Genomic DNA, 24,176 nt, shown 5'->3' on the forward strand with positions numbered 1-24,176 from the left:
ATAGAAAGCTTAGAAGCTATTAAAAAGCTACTTCTTAAACTTGGCTTCTAGTTTCATTCAGGCCCAGCAAAATACTTGGTTTCCAGCATAATAAACACAGTTTATAACCAATATATGCAGGTAAAGGAGAGCATTGTAGTAAGGGTTTCTGTCACTTTTTAAAAATCTAGACAGCCTTTTTTTTTTGGGCAGGCATTTTATAACATTTGGAATACAGTATTTGATATGTAGCAGGTGCTCAATAAATGTTTGTTGAATGAATTAATGACATGATTCTTTTAATTCATTAATTCATTAGTTCATTCATTCATTTAAGACCTCAGAAAGCTTTTAAAATTCCAAATGGAGGTGAAGGCTATAGCTCCCGTAAATGAACATTATAAAGCCTCTGAATTACTTCATCTGCGTCGTTTGCTGGTATTTTATACCTCTCTCTTCCTTTACATCAATATGTTTAAATCAGGCAGGAAGCTTTAATTAAATAAATATTTAAGCGCCAGTTAAATAAATATTTAAGTCCATAATATCAATTGGAGCCTACAAAGCACATGCTAAAAGCACACATCCAAAAATTCCTGTAATATTCTTTGAAGTGATCCTATGGTTTCCTTGAGAACAAGGGTTACTTTATCGTTTTGTGTCCCCTGCCCTCCGTGTACTATGACAGCCAAGGAACACATTGTTTTGGATGGAAGGGAGGGAATGAGAACGGAATAATAGATCTAAACCAGCATGAGTAATTTATAGTTTATGATCATTCTCTGTTCTGATCCTTATTGGAATAGTAGAAATTACAGATTTATGTTTCCGTCAGGAATCATTAATAATTTGGTGCAACTCATCAGTATTTGTAGGTTTAACTCGGGGTATGAGATACAGGTCTCCCCCGCTATCCGAAAGTCGTTTCATAGCATTGCTATGAAACCTTTCGTAAGCCAAAATGGTGCAAAGGGAAAAAGCAATCACCTTAGGACACGTCTTGCTAAGAGATGCACAAAATAAATTGAGGGGAAGTACAGGGCCTCTCAGACACAGTACAGTGCTGTGGCAGTTTATAAAATGAACTTTCAAAAAGCAGGGAATCCCTGTAGTTAGATGGCTCTTGCTTTCCAATTTTTGCTGTTCCATCATTCTAATTTTATATTAATTTTTGGTGCCTTGAGATCGCAAGGTCTAGTGCAAAGAACATGGTTGCAGGAACAAGAGACTTGGCTTCTAGGCCTGATATTGAATGGATGCTGGAAAGATCACGTAACTCTACCAGTGTTGTCCTCCCGAATTTGATATTCTTCACACTTAAAAAATATTATTTAATCATCTATCTGGACTATAAATCTCTAGCACTGAGACTAATAGCATTACTTTTGAAAGTCACATACTAAAATTTCTGTTTACTTTAAAAAATGTAGAACGGCAAAAACAGTTTCCAATCCTATCATCTCTATCCATAAAAAAATTGTAACCTTGAATATATTTTATGCATGCCACTTAGGCCAAGGGACAGACATAATGGTACAGGAATTATTTGAGGTTCCATCTTTCCTTCTATATCATAATAAAAAGGTTGCTGAAGATTGTTCCCATGTTTCCATTTATTCATCATCCTGAGGCATCTAGAATCTTGCCATTCAGGTTAAGAACATGGGCTTTGAATTAAGATAACACTGGATTGGAATCCTGGAACCAACACCTTACTAGCTGTGTCATCTTGAGCAAAGAACTCACCTTTTTGAAGCTCACTTTCTTTATCTGTAAATCAAAGATAAAATACCCACCCCAAAGTGGCTGAGAATTAATGAGAATTCTCATTATGAGAATTAAATGGAATAAGCCCAGTGGCTGCATATACTAATCACTCATTGTGTGGTAGATGATGAAAGTGGTAACTATTAACAAAATTCACCAAGATCATAACTTTGACTCTCCCTCAGGTACTACTCCAAAAATATCTTTACCCTCTAGGAAATATAATTTCTACTTATGGACATTTTGATCTTAAGATGAAATAAAATCCAGATTGCAAATTTGAATCCCATAGCGATGGCTTATTTTACGCTGACATGCTCTTTTATTATAATCCTGACTACACAAGGCTTGCAAAGTTGAAAAAGAGTGCTTTAAATATCACCATCTAAATCTAGAAGAATTGATTCTGTCCTTGAAGACAAAATATGAGAAAACAATATAACAACATTAAAGAACTGGGTAAAAGAGGAAAAAGTCCATAATTTCACCATCCTTCACCACGCTCTTTATTTCAATGATAACAGTAGTTCTCCTTTATTCCTGCATCATTTCACCCTTGATCCAAAGTAACGTTCTCTATCATACTGTTGTAACCATAATTTTTAGATTCTTCTACACTGTTTTCCAAATTATTTATTTGAAGACTGTATCATCTGGTACAAGTCACATGAACTCAGGGCTTCAGTCAGTCCATCTGTGGCCCCTAATTTTCACATTTTTAGTTTAGAAAACGTTGATGGAATCTGATGAGCTAATTTTCCTCATCAAATGCTTCGGCGTTTTCTTATCAAATTGTGCTAACTTGTATTATTAGCAGTAAATTTTAACATTCTGCGATTCATGGATGCTAGTAGGTCATCTCATCCATCTGTCTTACGTTCTTACCATTATTTATTTATTATCATTGTAGCTTCTGAGCATTTTACACAACAGAGACACATGGTAGATTGAGAAAGGGGGTAGGGACTGGGGGAGGAATGCTTATAAAGTGCCACACACAGATGGATGCTTAATAAATGTTGTTTAATGATCCTCACTGATGACAGGGTAGATGAAAACCATTATTCATGAGGGACGTGGAGATGGATGGCTATAGTTAGTGAACCTTTTCCCTCTTCTACTGAATGCACCAAAAAAAGTACCAAGCATATGATTACTTGTGATATATTCTGATTTTTTTAATTAGTTCTGTTAATGAAGGATCCCACTGATTCGTTTGAAACTTTTTTTTTTCATGCTAGAATGTAGAACACATTTATTTTGAATATGCGTAGTCATGAAAGGTACCTATGGAAGTGGCTACACTGAGTATCCGGAGGTGAATTTTGGCAGCAGTCTGCTTTGAGTCTGAAGATATAGCCACCTATATATTAAGATTAGAATATATTATGATTGGAAAATTTTTGCCTTTCACCTGAAGTTATTTTCCCAACCTCAATACTGTTCTCCTTGTATTTCCATTACTGTAGGGTCATACCTTTGATTCAAGTTTGCCCTCCTTTTGAAGTCTTCACAGGGCAATACTTATGTCACAGAGAAAGAGAAAAGATCATTGTTGAAGGGCCTCAGCTCATTCTTTGAAAAAAAAAATTGGACTCACTAACTTTGATACTCTCACTTTATTCTTTTATTAGCGGAAATTGTATTATATTGGCTTGGCTGGCTTGAATGTTTTTCCTAGGAGTGAGTGGAAGCTGAACACTAGAAAATTCACTTTTGCAAAATTTTACATTGCAGAAATTGACAAGAGTGAACTTTTTCCTGTTCTTCATCTCTGACCAGTGGAATAGGTAGATGAGCAGTATTCACACAGAAATCTCAGAGAACCATAAGATGTGATAGAAGACATTTTGGAGGCAGTCTTGTCAATCTCTCAACAGGGAAGAAATGGTTCCTGTGCCTACCTGACAGGTGGTCACCTGGGGTCCACTAGAACATTACTAGGCCCAGTAGTGTTTTCATGCAGCATAGTCCGTTTTGGGTCAGCAGTAATTATCAGAGAGTCTTATTTATTTATCACTTGTTCCCTATATAGTTTCAGAAAATCTAGGTCTGATTTTGAACCCAGGCCTTCCTTGTTAAAATGGGCAAATACAGGCCAGTAGAACTTCTAAGCAAATTGGAAGTCACCATAATAAACTGATATTAGATGATGTTAACCAAAACATTTGGCCGAAAAAGAGGAAATAGTGCTCTGAAATTCATTATCCATGCATTCATTCCTTCTTTTGGGTAGTCCACAAACATTGGTTATGCACTTGTGCACCGAAGAGGCAAATGTGGATAAGAGACGTTCATCACTTTTAAGCACTCAAAGCCAAGAAGGTGTTTTCAGTTAAAGTTCACCTTCTTTTCTACTGTAGCTTTTGTCACAATTGTATTCAGTCGCTTGTATGTTTGTATTTAGAATGTCTCCGCTAGAATGTAAGCTCCATGACGTCAGAGGCTGTGACTCCAGCAGAGTTAGGGCTCATAGATATTTGTGGAATGAATGAATAGGAAAGAATTCTAAGTGAATATGATACAATGAGAAAAGCATTATAATAGGTAGAACAAACGTGTAGCCCATTTTGGCAGAAGAGATTCATCTCCCTAGACAAGGCATTTGTTCTTGGCCTCGAGTAACGAGTAAGAGTTTATCAGATGGAGAATGTGGAAAAGAGCATTTCAAATATGAAAGTCATATTGGCTGTGGGGAGTGGCAGGTAGTATGAAGTAGCTGGTATCAGAGGAAAATGATTTTTAAATAAATGGTACATAAAATATAAATCTGATCATTTACTTTTTCACTCAGCTACTATTTATTGTGTGTCTACTACATGCTAGGCATTTAGATACAATCATGAATAAGATCATCAGACATGATTTCTGCCCTCAAGGAACGTAAGATTTCCCAGGGAGATTGGGTATTTGTCAAACATTCCAAATACTCATCTCCAAAAATATAAAACTGCTGTTGTGACAGGTGCTCCAGGTAAAAAGCACCTGCAACTATGTAAATTCTTAAAACAGGAGGATTATTGTCTCATCAAGGAAATCAGGGGTGCTATGTAAGATGTGATCCTCGAGTTGGTATCAGAAGGTAAGGTGGGGAAGAGAATAGAAGATATGCCAAGGGAGAATAGGCCATGAAAAGAAAGAAAAAGCTGCAACGGAACGAGTGAGAGCAGAGTACGTGATAGAACTGCAGAGATAGTGGAGGACGGACCTTGCAGTCTTTGTGTTGTACTGTGTCTTTCTCCTGAGAATGGGGGCAGGGAAGCCTCCTCTACAAGAGATTTCCCCTATCTGGTGTTTGGGCTGCAGTGTGTAGAACTGGCAGAGGGGTCCGGAGCAGAAGGAGGTGGTCACCATAAAAACCCGTACTAGGGAGGCAGAGGAAATGAAAGAGGGATTCTGTCAAGTGCACCTGTCTTCAGAAGAACCCAGTCATGTGGCCTGGCTGCTGTCATTACCCTTTGAAGAAATGAATAGTACATAGGAGATAATGCATCTCAACTTAGTGTATGTAGTTTGACTCAGTATTTTCACATGGGGGTAGACACAGTAATGAAAGCTTTTAAAACTTCGACTAGAAGGTGAAAAACAAAGAGTCATGAGGTGGGGTGTAATGGAAAGAGGCTTCTGTAGATATCTACAGGTTCTAGTCCAAGTTCAGTAAATACAGAGGTCAGCCAAGTCACGTGACGTCACTGGTGCTTAGTTCTGACAGTTGTAAATAAGGACATTGGACCAGATCATATCCAAGCTCCCTTCTGCTACATTCTATGATTCTAATCTCCAAACATGGGGGTATGTAAACATTATATCAAAACATGCTGTAATGTCTAAGTCATAGATACTAATCTCAAATCAGACTTATTATTCGAACTTTTAAAAAGCCATATTGCCTGTAATGTGTTTGATTATGGAGAATTAAGAGACCAGAATGTAATTGGAAAGTGTATTTTCACTATAAAATGGAGGCCAACTGGGAAACATCCCTTGTCAAGAATCTTACCACTGAACATTCCAGACCAATCATTACATGATCTAAAAGCGAATCTCATTGGAAGAAACCTAATAAAATCTCCAAATGCTCTTCAAACGTCATGAACAGTTTCTACTTAGTTTCATAGAGACCTAATCTAACTTATGCCAAACACCCAAAAGGAATATGAAATTTAAGTCAATTATGCAAATAGAAGATTTATTATCCACACAGAACACCAGATAACAACTAAAGTTTGTGATTTTTTTTTTTTTTTAATCAGGGCATTACAGGGTAGCCCAGACTTACTTCCTTTTCCTTTCAGTGGCACCAATAGTTTCTCTGTTGGTTGCCTTTTTTACTTTTCTCATCACCTTTCATCTTTATTTATCCCTTTCACTCCAGTGTGACTCTGGGAAGACGTTTGTAAAAGGAGACATTTTAAAAAATACATCTTGGGTTCTAACATAAAGGGCGCTTTTACCATCATCATAATAGGAAATCTACCAGCTGAATGACTGAATACTCATATAAAAGTTTGAGCCTTTTTGTGTGTGTTTTGAAACAGACTGAAAATGTCCAGTCACGACTATGCCTTTTAGTTTATAAAAGGTCTAAGATGCATTCTAACCTCAGTATTGTATTTTTCAGAGTTGAGATTTATTTGTTGGCTATATCTTATAAAAGGTCATTTTTCTAAAGGCAAACCTAGTGTTTTACTCTCTAATTATAGCAAACGTATACTGTATGTATGATCTAATTCTTTAAATTGTTCTCTATTCTGATGAAGAAAAATCAAATTCTGTGTCTAAATACAATGGTTTATTTATAAACTTGGTTATTCGGAGACATCTATGATATTGACAGATACTCATATTACATATTCTACTTATTACTTGTCTTTTCCCCTTCTTACTGCAACGCAATGCTTCCTTTGACCACTGAAAGAAAAGCTTTTAGGATTTTGTTTGAGTGTATCTAAAAAAAGCATCGGTTATATCAAGGATAAAGTCCTGGATTTTTTTTTTAAACTAAGGCGTAAACGGTTGTGCTAAAATCGAGGAACACATTGATATTAGCAGCCTTTGCAGAAAAGAAATGCCACCTTCCACCTTTCTGAGGACAAGGACAGTGTCTTAGTTATTACTAGAACTTGGCATATATATATATATAAAAAAAAACACAGCAGTATGAAATTCGTGAACATTTCTGCCAGGTTCTAAAGTAATTGAGCAGGTTGGTTGAATTTCTTAGGATAGCTGAAAGCTTCCAAAACCTTACTTTCAAATACTATCTATCTTTCTCAGATAAATTTGTTTTGTTTTTAACTTGCTTTTATTGTTTTTTGTTTTTTGTTTGAGTTTTTTTGTTGTTGTTTTTTTTAGTAAATTCTGGAGGTGCTTTTTAAAAGTTCAGAGTACTAAAAAAAAATTTAGGAATGATTATATGTATGTTTAATTTTTTGTAATTAAGTTTATTGGGGTGACAATTGTTAGCAAAGTTATATAGATTTCAGGTGTATAATTCTGTATTACATCATCTATATATCACACTGTGTGTTCACCACCCAGAGTCAGTTCTCCTTCCTTTACCATATGTTTGATCCCTTTACCTTTATCTACCACTCCCCTCCCCCTTCACCCTCTAGTAACCACTAAACTATTGTCTGTGTCTATGAGTTTTTGTTTCTTCATTTGTTCACCTTGTTCTTTTGTGGTTTTCAGTTTTATAAAAAATTAAGAATAGAATTACCATACGGCATACGGCCCAGCAATCCCTCTCCTGGGTACCTACCCAAAAAATCTGATGAAAATGAGATTTTCATATGATATGGGTAAAATAAAAACATTTTATCCATTATGGATAAAATGAAAACATTTCATCCATTATGGATAAAATGAAAACATTTATCCATAAAGACATATGTGCTTCAGTGTTCCTTGCAGCTTTATTTACGGTGGCCAAGACATGGAAACAACCAAAGTGTCCTTTGATAGATGATTGGATAAAGAAGATGTGGTATATATACACAGTGGAATATTATTCCGTCATAAGAAAAGATGAAATGGTACCATTTGTGACAACATGAATGGGATCTTGAGATTATAATGCTAAACGAAGTAAGTCAGACAGAAAAAGAGAACCATATGATTTCACTGATATGTGATATATAAAACTGAAAACAACAAAAGAACACGACAAACAAATGATTATATTTTCAACTGTCATGCCTTTCTCTCCACATATCTGCTGCAAATAATCTTTTATTTTATTTTTTTATTTTTATTTTTTTACTGCAAATAATCTTTGTGGCTCTCTGAAACAGAAATAGCTGTTATAAGAAAAGATGCATTTACTACTTAATACTATACTTGAAAATTTGAGAAAATGCTTTAGAGCTATACATAGAGTAACTTAGATTTAAAGGTCCCAGAGCTGCTTGTTTGCAAATGCCTGTTCAGCGCGTACCAGCAACACAGAAATGAAATGTTAAACATCACTTACATCTTTAGAAAGATTTGCTTTTCGTCTTCACAGAATCACACATGGGACTTATCCTGCCTTGCTACACTAGGGAAGTGTCAAGTATGTGACATCGTCATAGTATGTTTGAGACTAGCGTAAGCCCCACTCCGCTTTCAAACCTGCAGTCTCAAGCTTTAATTATGATGCCAGGATCAGAGAGTTATGTTTTGTCAGGTTTGGCCCTCAATGGGTGGCAGCATAATTTCATGCTGCTGGTAGGAGCACGGTGCAGCTGTGCAAAACGAAAATGTTTGTTGTTGTTTATTATTTAAGGAGTCGCTTTTATCTCTAACACACTAATGAAGGGATGTTTAAGTACATTTGCACTGGTCTACTGACTGTTGCAAGCTTGACTTTTAATTGATCGGAGGAGGTAAAGTAAATCAAACTGACAAAAGAAAAGATTCACTGAGATTTTGCCCTTGGCATAAAAATGTGCATTCCATTTATAACTATATGTATATAAATTCTACACAGTTGCATACCATCTACACAGTTTAAGCATTGAATTATTACATTTTATATTATACTTATATACTCAATTCAATTACATGATTAATTCTTATGGGATAAAATTATTATGATAGATATAATTTCACTTATAAAACCATATGTGAGAAAACATAGCATTGTATCCAGTTTAATTACTAAAATTAAAAACATAAATTTTGCAAGCTCTCAAGAGTGGCAAGACACCAAACCTAACGCAGCAGGAACCAATGGATTCATTGTTAAAAACAAAATTAGTATGCCAGAAAAGAACATAGATTACAAATGAAAAGTTAAAATATAGAAAAGAAAGCTAAACACTAAATAAAAGAAATGAAACTTTGATGATGTTCTAAATGTAACCTGTTTCAAGCTCTGGTAAATATTAAAGGGCTCTTGAAATGAAATATGAACACCTTTTCTTGAGAAACTAGACATGAAAGAATGTTTTCATAGACTCTGAAGTAGTATGATGATGTTTATTTCTCTCTAAACAAGGATTGTGATTGGAGGGGAAGGTGGTAAGGCCACAGAATCATAGGGAAGCAGAAATTCAGCAGGTGTTCTAGGAAATTAAAGAATTGTAGGCTTGGAAATGCCATTGTTTAATGGATGAAGGAACTGAAGTCCAATCAAAAAGGTGACGGATACAGAAGGTCAGCCCAACCGGACCCGGGGTCTTGAGTCTTAGAGCAGAGCCCCGTTTTGCAATTGCATAAAACCTCTCATAAAGAAAACAACTCAGTTTAAGTGCATTTTCTCTTCTGGAGAGAGACGTGGTCTTTTCAGCTCAAGAGGTTTTCACAATAAGGATGTATGTACAAGTTTGAAAATGTAGAGTTTGGTTTTGTGGTTGGTTAAGAGGCCATGAGGATAGGAAGATCTAGGGAGCAGGCTAGGAAAGAGAGGGAGAGGAACGGAAGAAAGATAAGCAGTGTGTGGGAAAATAGAGACGGGGAAAGTGGGAGAGAGAAACCACAAAGGAAGAGAGAGACAGGAGAATGATAGGCAGACAGGCTGACAGAAAGGCCCAGTGAGTTTCAGAGATCCTGCTGATTTGGTGGTTACTTAAATTATGGGCTTTCATATGTGACCCTTGTTTTCCACAACTATCCTGAAAGCTTAATTAACTCTCTGAACACTGTTCACAGCTCTTTAACTGCTCAAGAACTTACGCCTTTGAGCCTCCATTCCTCATTGGGTAACAAGCAGAACATTCTGCCAAGGGAGAATAAAACACTTTTAGCCATAGTAACAATAAACAGAACAGACCACCTTTAAGACTTAAGCAAATCAGATGAACAGACCACATTCTCTCCTCCTAAATTTCTCTACCCTTGCTTTGAAGGAAGGGCATTGAATTTCCGTCCGTCTTTTATTGTGGGATTTGTAATCAACACTGGATTTCTTATAATAGAAAGTTCTTGATCAGTAAAGAAGATATTTTGAAATTTAACTCTTATGACCTCTCTTCACTTGAGACACACACTCTACAAAAAAGAAAATTCTAAGTCATGAGTGTGAGATTATTTAAGACAGAGGTTGACCTACCGGTGACTGTGACATAGCATTTATGCTTTTAGTAGTAACTTCTTACAAGAAAGCAAGTCACTCGAAGCCCTTGACCGCAAACATGAGATGTTGGTGTCACATTGGAATTCGCTCTTACTTTTTCTCTGGAAAAACCTCTTATCTGATATTATAATCAGTTCAAAAACCGTTTCTGTTCTTCACATTAGTAGAAAATATGATATTCCCCAAAGAGTAAATTCATTTTATGTTTATTTGTAGCCAAGTTAAAAATGGATTAGCCTTCCTGCTTATTATTCATGTGGACTGTTCACGTAATCTGTATAGATTGCCGAGATGTTATTGCACCTACAACAAAGTCATTTCATGCAGAAGAGACATTCAGATTCATTACTGGAGTTGCTGCATTGCTAATATTTTCAGTAGTTTTGCCTGATCCTAATATTGCCGCTCAATTTTGCATATATATATATATATATATATATATATATATATATATATAGAGAGAGAGAGAGAGAGAGAGAGAGAGAGAGAGAGAGAGTCCTTTGTCACCTGAATACAAAAGTTGGACATGGGCATCATCGGCATCAAAGGTACATGCCATGCGGTACCTGTCGTGTATACGTACAGTGCACTGTAAAGGAAAGGTGGGACCAACAATTCTTGGCCTTCTAAGCTTATAATCCACTTCAGAAGACAGAATGTATGCATAAAGAAAAAATTTAATGTTAGCATTTATTTAATGGACACTAGTATAGCTTTTAATCTTAGTTTTCTTTCCGTAATTGGAAACCACACTTAACAGAGAAATATGAATTTTCTGAGTCTATTCAGCTATATCTCCCTGGGCGAGCACTTCACATAAACTATCTCATTTAATCGTCATGTGAAGTAGATACTATTACCCTCATTTCGCAGATTAAGAAATTGAGGATCAGAGAATTTAAGTTACCCAATTATTTTAACTCTTCTTTATTTTGTGAAAATAAGCATTTTTGTCTGTAATAGGAGTGTGTGTGCATGTGCTTACAATATTTCTGTGACTATGTAGTTGAAAAAACTCCCATTTAAGGGTTATATTTGAAATACTTCTTACATAGTCCATCTATATTTTTCTCATAAATTTGACTTATTTTCATTTCAGAGGATACTTGACTTCCATAGGGAGAAATAAATTTAACTTATGGGAGTGGAGAAACCAGAGCCATGCATAAATTGGTGTGTATCTTAAAAGAGAGTTCTAATTATAAGGACTTCTTAAATCTAAAAGCTTTTCCCTTTGGTATAAACCATCGACTTGTGAAAAAAATGGTGTTTTACATTAAAAGTGGTATTTTAGATGCATTGCTTGAAGCTCTGTGAATTTCTGTGAAAACATTATAGGGGAGGATCTCATAAGAAGATGCTTGCTGCTGCAGATCAGAATAAGGAATATTAGATCAACAAGAGTGAGTACTAGAACAGTAATGTTTTAAGGAATTAGTACATAGGAGAAGTAGCTGTGGAGCAAAAGAATGCAAACACATGCACACACACACATTCTGACATGCTATATCCACACAACATAAACATAGATACATAGTGATCCAAATAACCCATGTATGCATTTTTCTGGCCATGAACATTAGCCTTACTAGATCTTTTGTTAGCTGTCTTCTGGAAAACAAAGAATCGATTCATTATTTAACATTTATTAAACCCTCATGATATGTAAGCGCTGTGCTCAGTGATGAGGATGTAATAATAGAGAAGATAGTCTTTGTCTCCAAGAGTACCTAGAATCCTGTGGGCAAAGGGTTATTGCTGCGCTATGCTGAAATAGAAGAGACATTCACAGGGGGTTTCATGATCCTAAGGGAGGGGCATCATGGAGGGTTTTATGGAGCAGGTGGTGTCTGAATTGAATCTTGAAGAACAAGCAGCAGTTAGTCAAAAGAAAGTGGGAAGGGTGGAGGCCCTCCCAGGACACAGCATGAAGAAAGGCCAGAAGCTTGAGACAGAACAATGTGTGTAGTCTGGGGTGGCTGGAATTACAGTGATGAGGGAGAGATGAGAGGTGAGGGTGGAGAGGTCGGCCAATTCAAGTAGGGCTGACTGGACTTTATACTGCCAGTAAGATGAGCCTTTGTAGGGTTTAAAGCATGGCAAGGTCAAGTTTGTATCTTAAGAGATCATTCTAGTAGCTGTGTGGAAAACGGATTTCAGGTAGACAAGACCAGAGTTTGGGATCCAGTGGAAGAGGTTTTGTAGAAACACAGGCAAGAGATGTGGAGGGTTTGAACCAGCCTCATGGTTCAGGGGTAACAGGGCCTGGGGAAAGCTGGTGGAGAGTTTAAGCATGTTTAGGAGGTGGAATTGGTGCTTATTTGGATGAGGACGATGGATTGGGATTTCTCAAGAGTTTTAGCTTGGGGGGCTGGGCATGGGGATGTGGGGAGGGTCATAAATCTGAGGTGGAGAAGGAACAGGAACTGGTTGGACAAGTTGAAGGTGTGCTCAGTTTAGTTTAAGGTGTCTGGTTTATCTAGGAAGAGTTGGTCATCACATGGATGTTTGAGTCTAGAGCTTGGGAAAGACTCTGGTGACAAACTTGGGAGTTGTCAGCTATAGATGGATTAAATTGAATTCCCAGCCTCTTCGGTGTAGTTCATTGTATTGTCTTCTCCTCCTTTCTTCTATCCTAAGGCAAACGTTTACATCTCCATAAATACACAGTAATTAACATGTACCTCCCGGTTTTGCATGCACAACACCGTAGCCCCGGAAAATGCTTCAGGAAAAACACAAGTAACCAAATGGTTGTGGCTTTTTTTCCCCCCAGTGTGTGTCCGTGGAAATGCCTGCCTCCGAGGGACATCGCTGTAGCTGACCTTCCCACCGCTCCTTCTTTGGAAGACCCTGGCTCTGCAGCCGTGTCCCGTTCACAATGGCAGAAAAGGCTCCCCCTGGCTTAAACCGAAAGACTTCCAGATCAACACTTTCTCTTCCACCAGAACCTGTGGACATTATTCGGAGCAAAACGTGCTCGCGGAGAGTGAAAATCAACGTGGGGGGCCTGAACCACGAGGTCCTGTGGAGAACGCTGGACCGGCTGCCCAGGACACGTCTGGGGAAGCTGCGTGACTGTAACACCCACGAGAGCCTGCTGGAGGTGTGTGACGACTACAACCTCGGCGACAACGAGTACTTCTTCGATCGGCATCCAGGCGCCTTCACGTCCATCCTAAATTTCTACCGGACAGGGAAACTCCACATGATGGAAGAAATGTGTGCTCTCTCTTTCGGCCAAGAGCTGGATTACTGGGGCATTGATGAGATCTACCTGGAGTCCTGTTGCCAAGCCAGGTATCATCAAAAGAAGGAGCAAATGAACGAGGAGCTGAGGCGGGAGGCAGAGACCATGCGGGAGAGGGAGGGAGAAGAGTTCGACAACACCTGCTGCCCTGAGAAAAGGAAGAAGCTGTGGGACTTGCTGGAGAAACCCAACTCCTCCGTGGCCGCCAAGGTAAGAAAAGCGTGGCGTGGCTTTGCTCTCTGCGTGGTCTGAAAATGAGTTGCCTGCATTCCAGGGAGTGCAGTTGTCAGCGTGTGAGATGTCTGGGTAAGACAGAACAAAATGTGGCTCCAGAGACAGTGAAAAGCCCCTTCCAAAAGTCTTATGTAGTCACGTACCGTTGTTCTGCCTGTGTAATGGCATCAAATGGCATCACTCTTTTCTAGAGACTGTTGTGGAGGAACAGGCCCGGACCAGGGAGGATGGAGGAGGTCTGCTTCCTCCTGCTGTGCGGTGTTGGTAACTTAGAGGCCCGGGAGAGAGCCCTAGCTCAGATCCATCAGGCATTGGAGTCTTGCAGAAGGCTAGGGCCTGGGGTCCATCCTGAGTAACAGCAAGGTGCTGTCATCGAGAGTGGAAGGGCTGCCTCCTGGCCTGGTTCTCTAGAGGTGCAGGGAAAGGAACAAGAGTGTGACCCCTTGTAGCCCAGAGGGCTGGGACCCACATGTGAGCAAGGGGCTATCCCATTAAGCTGTGTAAAGAATGAGTCAGTGTCCAGAGGCATCTCTTTATGAGCTCTTCTCTGATAATGTGTCTGACTATTGAGGTATAATGTTTTCCACAATTGAGGTATCACCATATGTGCGAGTTCATAAAGTATTTGCTTAAAAATGAAGCTACATAAATTCATATGTTTCCATTGTGCCTGCCTATATCCAACTCTCTGAGTAAATTTTTTTGCCAGTAATTTCAGTATTTAATTCAGCTGCATGATTCTGTTTATCTAATTTTATTTAGAGCTCTGAGGGTTTGCTCTAACCTATTTTCATGCCATATATTTAGGGCTATATTGCAGTATACATTATAAGTAAAAAATCGAAAAAGTCATCTTTAGCTGCAGAAGCATAGTTTTGATATTTTGTGCATATTCGATGAAAATGGAACATGAAATAGAGAAAAGAGTGTGTCATCATATTAATTCTTTAAATTACAGTTTTTTTTCAATCATCTTGTCTTCTAAACAGTAAAGATTACAGAAATACAATACCATATGGACCTTTTTATTCGAAATTAAGATTCTGCATAATAATCTATGACAACTAAATAAGGTAAATAATCACCTAAACGTAGATGCTCATAAAGCTGCTTCTTATGCTACGTGATATTCTGGTTTGACACCTTGTTTACTTCTAAAGGCATTTTACTTTCCGCCTAAGACGTGGAACTAAATGAAATAAACGGTATTTGTGTTGTGCATAATAAGGAAATGCACATGTTGTTGCAAATAGAAAATTTCAACCAGGTCTTTTTGTGGTTATGAATAATTTGTTTACTTGTGTTTTTACCTGTTAAGAAAGAAATAGATGTGCTACATTTGTGGGGTTTGGTTTGAGAAAGGTCACTGCCCTTTTCCAATGTCAAGGGTTTAGTTACGTTTTTGAGTTACTCCTAAACATATGGCGTGAATTTTGAAGATGAATGATTTAAACTCTGGATTTAAGAGAGGAGTTTGGGTGTTAAATTAACTCTTTCAAGCCTTTAGGCAATTGAGGAATAAATCATTGCTCTACCACGTGTTCCAGAAGGAGTTAGCCAAATAGTATATAAAAATAAGCAGCTAAATTGAAGACAATTTGAAAGGTTAATGTGGTTTATTTGCTTATGACAACATTATTAACACATATCTAAAATGAATAACTGTTACAGGAAATATTTTAAAACATACATATAAATACATTTTTCTGAAGAATTTCTGGTAAGTATGGAATAGGGTCAATAATTTGATTTCCCAGATGAGGGAGTTTATTTAATCCCTAAATTTTAAAAGAAGCAGCTCTCTCTCTCTCTCTCTCTCTCTCTCTCTCTCTCTCTCTCTCTCAATTATTTTTATTTCATTCGCAAAGAACTGTGTGTTAGTTGGTAGTTGCTTAAAATCTACTTCAATTAGAATTTTCTACAATAGCCTAGTATCTTCTCTCTTTTTTCTCTCTTTTTTTATCTTTATTAAATTCATTGGAGTGACATTGGTTAGTAAAATTATATAGGATTCAAGTGTAAAATTCAATAATACATCATTTATATATCACACTGTGTGTTCACCACCCAAAGTCAGTTCTCCTTCCATCACCATAGATTTGACCCCCTTTGCCCTCTTCTACCACCCCCTTACCCTCTTGTAACCACTAAACTGTTGTCTGTATCTATGATTTTTTGGTTGTTTGTTGCTTTCAGTTTTATATCCTACATACGAGTGAAGTCTTATGTCCTCAACTTTTTCTGTGTGACTTGTTTCACTTAGCATGGTAATCTCAAGATTCATCCATGTTGTTGCAAATGGCAGTATTTCATCTTTTCTTAAGGCCGAGTAATATTCCATTGTATATATTTGCACGTCTTTATCCAATCATCTATCGAAGAACACTTGGGTTGTTTCCGTGTCTCGGCCACTGTGAATAATGCTGAAGCAGCCATCTCTTGATGTCTAAGAAGGTAATATTTATAATGGCTTGTAACAATATACCATTATATACCCCTATGCATCAGATTATTTAAACTTCCTTCAAATTATGTATACACAAATAAGATATCTACCTATAAACTATACCATGCAGCTAAGGATATTGGTTTGGAAATTTTTATGTAGTTACAAATTTTTTCCAAACTATTAAGCTAAGTGAAACTTGACTAAACTAAGTAGGTTCTTTACTAAATTTTCATAAAGGATTTGTGTTTGTTTATTTAAGTGTCTGCGTTTTCCTCTCTGTTTGAATGGTGAAATGTTATGGAAATCATTTACATTTGATTACATAGTAGTTTAGTGAAAGTATTGTTCATTTGTCTGAGGTTTGGAACCTTTTAAAAACAGCTCTGTATGATGTCTTATGTAAATCACTACCTTTTCCTGTACTCTTCTCAAGCCCTAGAACTTGTTATTTCTCTGGAATAATTCTTGGTGAGGGGAGTGCTAGTGTTAGGTTTTTGTGAATAGCACTCTCACGACATAGGAACACTTTATTTTGTTAAAACTGCAATAGGATGATTGTCTACCTTCACTATTAATAGTATGGTCATATCCGGATCCTAGTATGCTATGGAGCCATGCTTATAATCTATGGGTGTTCCTAACTTGCTTAGGAGGTGAGATCTCATTGGAGGATAACATCTGTTTATTTCGCCTTTTCCAATTATTGCTTATCTAGTTTCGGAACTCAGTTGAACATACATCCAATGGTTTCTGTGTGCTACGGACATTAACGTAATCATGTAGAAAGACACTTCCTCCTCTCCAGACTTTAAAAAAAAAATATTCTCTTAGCTTAAACAGGGATTTCATATCCTTGAAAATATTTTGGTTGTGCTGCATTTTATAATTTATCTATAATAGTTCTGTAATAAAGTATAAAAGTTATGAGATTATTTGCCAAATCCCTAGTAGAGAAGGAAAAACTTGACCTTTTCTATCAAATATTCCGCAATGAGTTAAAAGAGCTATTCATTAACATGGAATAAATACTCAATAATCAATCAAGTAATAATTCTTCAGACTATGCTTGTGCATTCATTATGATATACAAACTTATTACAAGGCCGAGTGACCTGTCACACTTTGTCCTTGGGGGTGATCTTGACAATAACAATTTTGCTCTTACAGAGCATGCTTTTTGGTGTCACTTCTGTGACTTTCTGTTACGAGTACCTGAAAAGCAATGCCAAAACGGAGTTTAAAAGTGTGGTATATTTGAAATGTCTATATTTAACAAAATAACATTCTTACACACACACACACACACACACACACACACATACACACAACATACCATGAAGTATAATTGTATTTTTCACAAAATAATGACAGGGCTAATAGAAATGATTATTTCATAGTATTCTGTGGCATGGTGTGATCTGGTAATGCAACACAAGTTTATATCTGTGTGATAGACTGTCTTCTTTCAATCTTGTCAGTGTAGCTTGGTGACTGTATATACCCTTAGTAGAGATAGTGTATAAAGTTTACATATGAGGCTACTTGTGAATGTGGGGCCCCCCTACGGGTCCTAGGGATGGCTGGCACTAATCGCTGGGTTACCATGACGTGGCATGCTGGCTCTGGTATGCCTTTCCTAGGAACGTGCCGGGAGGCAATGGGTTTAACTGGCTGCCAGTTTCCTGGGCAGTGAATTGGAATCTGACTTGAGCTTGTACCTCCTCCAACCCAGGGCAATTTAGTCAGCCCTTGGATTGGAAACATTTTTTTCTCTTTTCTTTGGCCTCTTCCCAGAGGAACTGCAGTAGCTATTCCTCTTTAAAAATTACATACAGTGACTTCCGTTAAGAGGTGTTTGAAAGCATTTAAGGGAATGGGTGCCATGGCATGCGGTATCAGGAGCCTTTGGAAGGAAACAACAACCAGGAAGGGCAAAGCCCGCCTGAGAGCCAAAAGGAACTAGATGGACTCCTCAGTACAGTCCGGCTCTCATTCTGGATCTCTGAAGAAGGTCAAGGACAAAGGAAGTCAACCAGTCTTCAGGCAAACCCAGTGAGGAACGGCTGAGCCTTCTGAGGCGAGCCTCAACCTGGCACATAAGTGGACATGGCGCTTGAAGAACATTGCCAGCCAAGAGGCTCATCTCGAGTGTCAGGTCAGGAAACTAGGCTGTAAGCAGCCCTTATTGGATCAGCACAGCGTGAGGCAAATCTGCAGGAAGATATTTCTGTTCACAGGAACCCATACAGTGAGACCCCTGGAAGCCCTGTTGGGCAGGATCCAGGGTCGAGTGGGGGGCACTGTTTATTATCTGCTTCCTTCTCCTCCATTTCGCTACTTATCCATAGCTAACACTTATTTGCCCAAGGACTCCTCTCTCATCCACATCCATTATTTTCCTATTCTCTCCTCCTCCCTTTTCCTCCCACCCTCACTGACCCCTCCTTCACTCATGAGAGGTACAATGATTGATTGGAGAATCGTTTCTCAATGTTTTTTTCATGAATAGCCCCCTAAGGAGAAAAATTAAATTTGAATTCTCCCTAAAGAGAGAAAAGAAATACTAAGGAATAAGATTTTGTCAGGTAGGGTGGCATTTGGAACGCTACAAACTCTCGTAACATCTAAGATTGTTTTTGGCCCTCCCCACAAGAGCCAGTTTTCTCCCCTTGCAGGGGCATTGCTCCCATGGAAAACGCATGGAACGGAGGAAGGAGATGACCGTGTGTCCTGCCCCCCTAGCTCATTACCTCCACACCCCCCTATGGGACCGTCACCATTGGCATGGCACAGCATGGCACCTAAAGCAAGCATGAAGAGGGTCGGGAGACCTTAGTCATCCTTGGATCGAGAGGGAAGCTGCTGGTGGCAGAGGTCCAGACTCTGTGCCTGGAACTGCAACCCTCAGGAGAGCCAGAGGTCAAAGCCACGAGTTTCCCAGGGGGTGGTGTCTGCCTGGGTGCCCTACGGTGAGGACTCCTTGAGAACCACACTCCCTCCTCTAGCCGAATTACAATGTTTGCCTTCCAAGTCACGGAAATAGTGAAGTGAAAATGAATCCAAATCAAACAAGAACTCCTGTGCACTCCTCCAGGGGAACAGAATGCATAACATTCTCATTCTATTTGTGGCTTATGGATCAGTTATTCTAATGTTTTGAATGAAAAAAGAAAGGTGTTGGGACAGAGCCATAAATGATCTCCTTTTAGTCCAAAAGCAGAACTTGCACATTATGTGTGTGTGTGTGTGTGTGTGTGTGTGCGTGTATATATATAATTGTCATTATAATTATATATACAGTGAAGTAAACAATTCTGCCCCCACAGATCTCTCAGTGTAGCTTTCAGAAGACTTTTTTAGTGATAAGCAATAACAGTAGCCATTAAAACCAGAAATAGGCCCCAAAAGGAACTGATGCAGTGTGAGCCCTCAGCCACATCTCCCTATGTCGAAGCATGTCTGTGGACCCAGCCGTACTCCTGTAGAACCATTTCGCTACTAAAAGTACCTGGTGAGGCCACATCATCGCAGCCAGAACAGAATGAACAGAATGTCTGGTAAACAGCAGAAAGCTGTCATCTAGTCTTCAGACTCAATTTTAGGCATACACATCCAAGTGCAGCCGGGGAAGAACGTCATCAATGTCATGGTATATGCCGGAAAATTCAACACAGACAGGTGAATGCAGGACCCAAGACAATGTTTTCAATTGTAATGTAATATTTCTTTAAGCACAGAACCGTACCTGACGTATTGTTCAAATATGCCTATCCAAACAGTCTGCTACCCTTTCAGGTACCTCATGCATAATGTATACGCAGCAAAAAGTGTGTGTGATTAGCACTTTGTAAACACCCCATGCAATTTAAAATATTTATAATGGCTCCTGAGCTAGAGTTTGAAAAATTAAGACCAGTGCTCAAAACAGATTTCTGCTTTGAATTTTAATATACTCATAATGCAGTTACTTTACTTATATAATACAACAATTTTCTCACCTGCAGAACTCATTTAAGAGATATAATAAAATGTGCTGGCTTTTTTACATAGCAAGTATGTAATAGCAAATTCATGTTATACTAGATTCTAGCCTACTACTTCACATTTCCTTTCATTGCATTTGTAGTTCATTCCATCTGTGGCATAACAAATTATCACCTTTTAAAAAACAAGGTTGCCTACCAATGTTTTTCTGCCTCTGAACTAAAGCCTGCACCAGAATGGAACAGGTTGCTCACCTTAAGGTATTACACAGGACCTCTTGCTAGTTTTCCAAAGTGGAAATTACCATTATGTGAAAGAAATATCTCTAATATGTCACAGCACAAATGTGTTCCAAACATCAGACATAGTGACACTGAGTTATTTTTCAATTCAACGAAATTCTGCTTGAAACTATATGCTCGGACACCAGTGTTCGTACAAGTTACATAACTTCTATACAAAACATTGCCAAAGACAGAGGTGATTCTAAGAATTAAAATAATATTTGATTTTTTTTAAATCTAATTTGAGGCACACATTTAGTTGAGGATTTAATTTAGGTGCCACCAGAATAAGACAACTGAACTCCACTATTGAAAGTCGCACTCTAGGTTTTATATGAATTGGAGATAAAACAGTGATTAGAAGGTGGGAGTTCTTTCACTCATGTGCAGGTATCCTGAGGTTTGTTCAGCGAAGGGCACCACCGCCAAGTAACCCCAGTCGGAGCAGGGCGGGATTCCTTGGCTGTCCTTGGTACTGCTATGGTGTGGGCCAGAAAGCTATTTAAAGTGGTATTTTCAACACTTGTGGTTGTGTCAGAAGTGACTGAAGACACAAGTAAAAGCATGAAATCCAGGCTGGCCATGACATTGGGCATCCCCCAAAACAAAATCCTGGCAGACTCAAACAAATATTTTTTCCTGCTCTTCTTAGATCATTAGAGCAGTCCCCAGGACTTCTGCCTGATCAGGCTATCACAAAAATTTATATTCTGAACGAGCTGTCCTATTTGGATGACAAAGTTGTATCTACCCAAGATTACCAAATATAGGTTGAAGGTCATTGCAGTTCTGTGCAGGTGGGTTATTAGAATATGCTCTAATGGAGAGGGGCAGTGTGCATGAGTAACAAGTAACACATGCACACATACACACACACAAACAAAGCTAGTTTAGGTACCGTGTTTCCCCGAAAATAAGACCTAGCTGGACCATCAGTTCTAATGCGTCTTTTGGAGCAAAAAATGATATACGACCCAGTCTTATTTTCAGGGAAACACGGATAGCAGTTATAGAGAAGTCTCCATCTCTTCCAGGCCTTCAGAGTTCTGATTGGAAACTATAAAGTCATCATCAACTTGTATTTCAGGAGATGCGAGGAAAAAGTAAGATGGCTGAAGGGCTGAATGCTGCTGAGAAATATGGAAAGTACAGTTTGCCTCTGATGTCCACATGCTGCCATGGCCTGGGGTCATCTTTATCCTTCTCTGTTCCACTGCAGAGGTAGGAAGGATTTCAATGACCACAAGGTGGCCGGTCGGCAAGAATACTTCCAGGCTGACTGCTACCTGAAAAAGCTTGTCACTCTTAGCATGTCTGGATAGGATATTTTTAATGAGGGATGTATCCTGAGAGAGCGTCACCAATCTCTACCATACCATATAATCTCCCCTATAAAATACAGGGACATTTAATGAAAGCGGGTATATATATCAATAAGGAGAAAAAAGCCAAATTGGGTGAGGCCAGCAAAGCTCTCTCACTGTCAAAGTTCCTAGTTCCTACAGACCCATCTTACATTGTACAGAATTCAGATTTATGCCGCAGCACATTACAGATTATTAAATGTCATGAGACTCGGAGGTTATTCTCAAATAGAATGAAACCACCAATGTTAAATCCATTCCAGAACTGAAAAAAAATCTATTGTAATCTAAAATTACTTTGTGAATGATATACTAGCAGCTGGAAGCTTTTCTGTGGAATCGTGCTTTGATCAAAAAGGAACTTTTGCTCCAGTAATTCTTTTAGAATCAATTTTGTTAATTATTTTGAAAATGTCTTTCTTCATCAGAATGGTCAATTCATTAAGGATATCCAGAGAGAGTCTCTGAGTTAAGAATGACTCTTACCTTGGGGCGATGTTCTCTAAGGCCAGAGAGGTAAATTTTTCTAATCATGAACACATAGTTTTGTTTATGAAATTCAATTCTATTTTACATTGTAAGATTGTCATGTTTAATTGAAATTATTTAAAATAGTTTGCAGAAAATGAAGTATTCCCTATAATAAAATAATTTAAAATATGTTTCTTCTAGTTCTAGTTTTTGCTTTGAATTCTTTTATTGTTATTTTATTTGAATTATTAGTGTATATATTTCTAATGAGCTCCCTCTTTTGTGGAACAAGAGGAAGTATAGAGGAATCAAAAATAAACGGACTGCCCAAAGCTTTTTATTCTTGATGAGTCAATGTATATAATAGTTAACATTCAATAAATATTCAATATTTTGTAAAAGAATATTTAATATTCAATAAAATTGGCTAATTTGACATTCTATAACAAACATTTGCATATCAACAGGTTCTCTGGTAAGAGATTATTTCGTTTCCTTCTATATGCTAAGCATTTCTGTAAAATATAAAAGCACTAGTAAAAGTGAAAAGAATAGTGACATTTGAAAGAGCATCTTCTCATGTTCAATTCCAAGGCAACTAACTGATAGTTGTAAGGGTGACCCGCATACTTTCTAACATGTTTGGGAGTAAGTTAAACAGTAACAATATAAATAAATATGGCTGAGGCAATGACTAACAATCTCCTTGAGGAATCAAAGAAGTTACCTGACTGTACTTTCATGCAATTATTCGATGAAACTTTCAGGGCAAAATTCTACTGGAGAACATAAATGCTTACAAGGAAATAATATGGAAAGGCCATCAAGGTCAAGGCATATGCACCATAGGAATGAGCTTATAAACTCTCAGCATTTGGAAAGTATTTCTTTTCTTCTTTTTTTACAATGGGAGATAATGATAAAAGCACTTAATCTAAAATATTATTCAAAATTTTCTAGAGTCTTCCAAAGTGGAGTGTTAAATATTGTGGCCATTCCTTCATAATACTTATGCTTACCTAAAACAGTACATCATTCACTGTTGAACGTCTCTCACTTGAAATAAACAAATCTGTTAATAACCAAAGTAGTGTACATGGAAGTTTCAAAGCCAGATTATTTTAATACTTGCCAGTGTACTCTGTTTTGTGATAACATCAGATAACGTAGAAAGAACTCAGTTTTTCTTTTTCTTTTTTCACTTTCAAAATGATAATTGCTTATTGAGGTTTAAAACTCAAGCTTGAAAGGAATCTGAATGTCTTCTTTTAATATTAATGGAAACCAATGATTTTTCAAAAGAGATGGAAAAATTGCTTGAAAATGAAGACGGGTCCTCTTCAAATGTAACCAAGAAGCAAAGAGGAAATGAAAAGTGTATGAGTCTTAAAATAATTTCTTTTTTAGAAAACTGTTCACATGTAAGGTGATCATATAGTTTATTGTCCAAAATGGACACTTTTTAAGAGTGAAAGGAGATGTCGTTAATAATTAGTCTAGGACAAAAGGCGTTAACCAGGCCATTCTCAGTAAAACCAGGACCTATGGCAAAAGAGGAGGTGAGCTTTATATAAATCGCCTCCTCTTTTCTCACCCTTCTCTCCCTGATCAAATGAGGCCAAGTGAACGAAGAGTGTGCATTTTTAGGGCAGAGACACACTGATCTAGAAACAGAACTACTGGAGCTCAGGAACAGAATGTTCGAGGCATTTTCATCAAAGCAAAACATCGAGACATGTTTTCTATCTTACCTGTTTTATTTTCTTATACCCAATTTCTTCTAGGCTTTCAATCTAGAAGTTAGTCTGCATGGAGTATATATTTTAGAAAAGAA

The 24,176-nt window shown here is 37.8% G+C and overlaps 1 protein-coding gene across 2 annotated transcripts in view; it reads left to right on the top strand.

The window, feature by feature from the left end:
* Positions 1-24,176, top strand: part of KCNB2 (potassium voltage-gated channel subfamily B member 2) — a 355,340-nt gene that overhangs the window by 15,599 nt on the left and 315,565 nt on the right. For both annotated transcript variants that reach the window (XM_081071012.1, XM_081071011.1), the window contains exon 2: positions 13,083-13,766. In XM_081071012.1, coding sequence (XP_080927138.1) covers positions 13,188-13,766 — 579 coding nt within the window. In that variant the 5' untranslated portion in view covers positions 13,083-13,187. The remainder of the gene's footprint in view (positions 1-13,082; positions 13,767-24,176) is intronic.

The sequence above is a fragment of the Rhinolophus hipposideros genome, assembly GCF_964194185.1.
Source record: "Rhinolophus hipposideros genome assembly, chromosome: 13".
NCBI lineage: Eukaryota > Metazoa > Chordata > Mammalia > Chiroptera > Rhinolophidae > Rhinolophus > Rhinolophus hipposideros.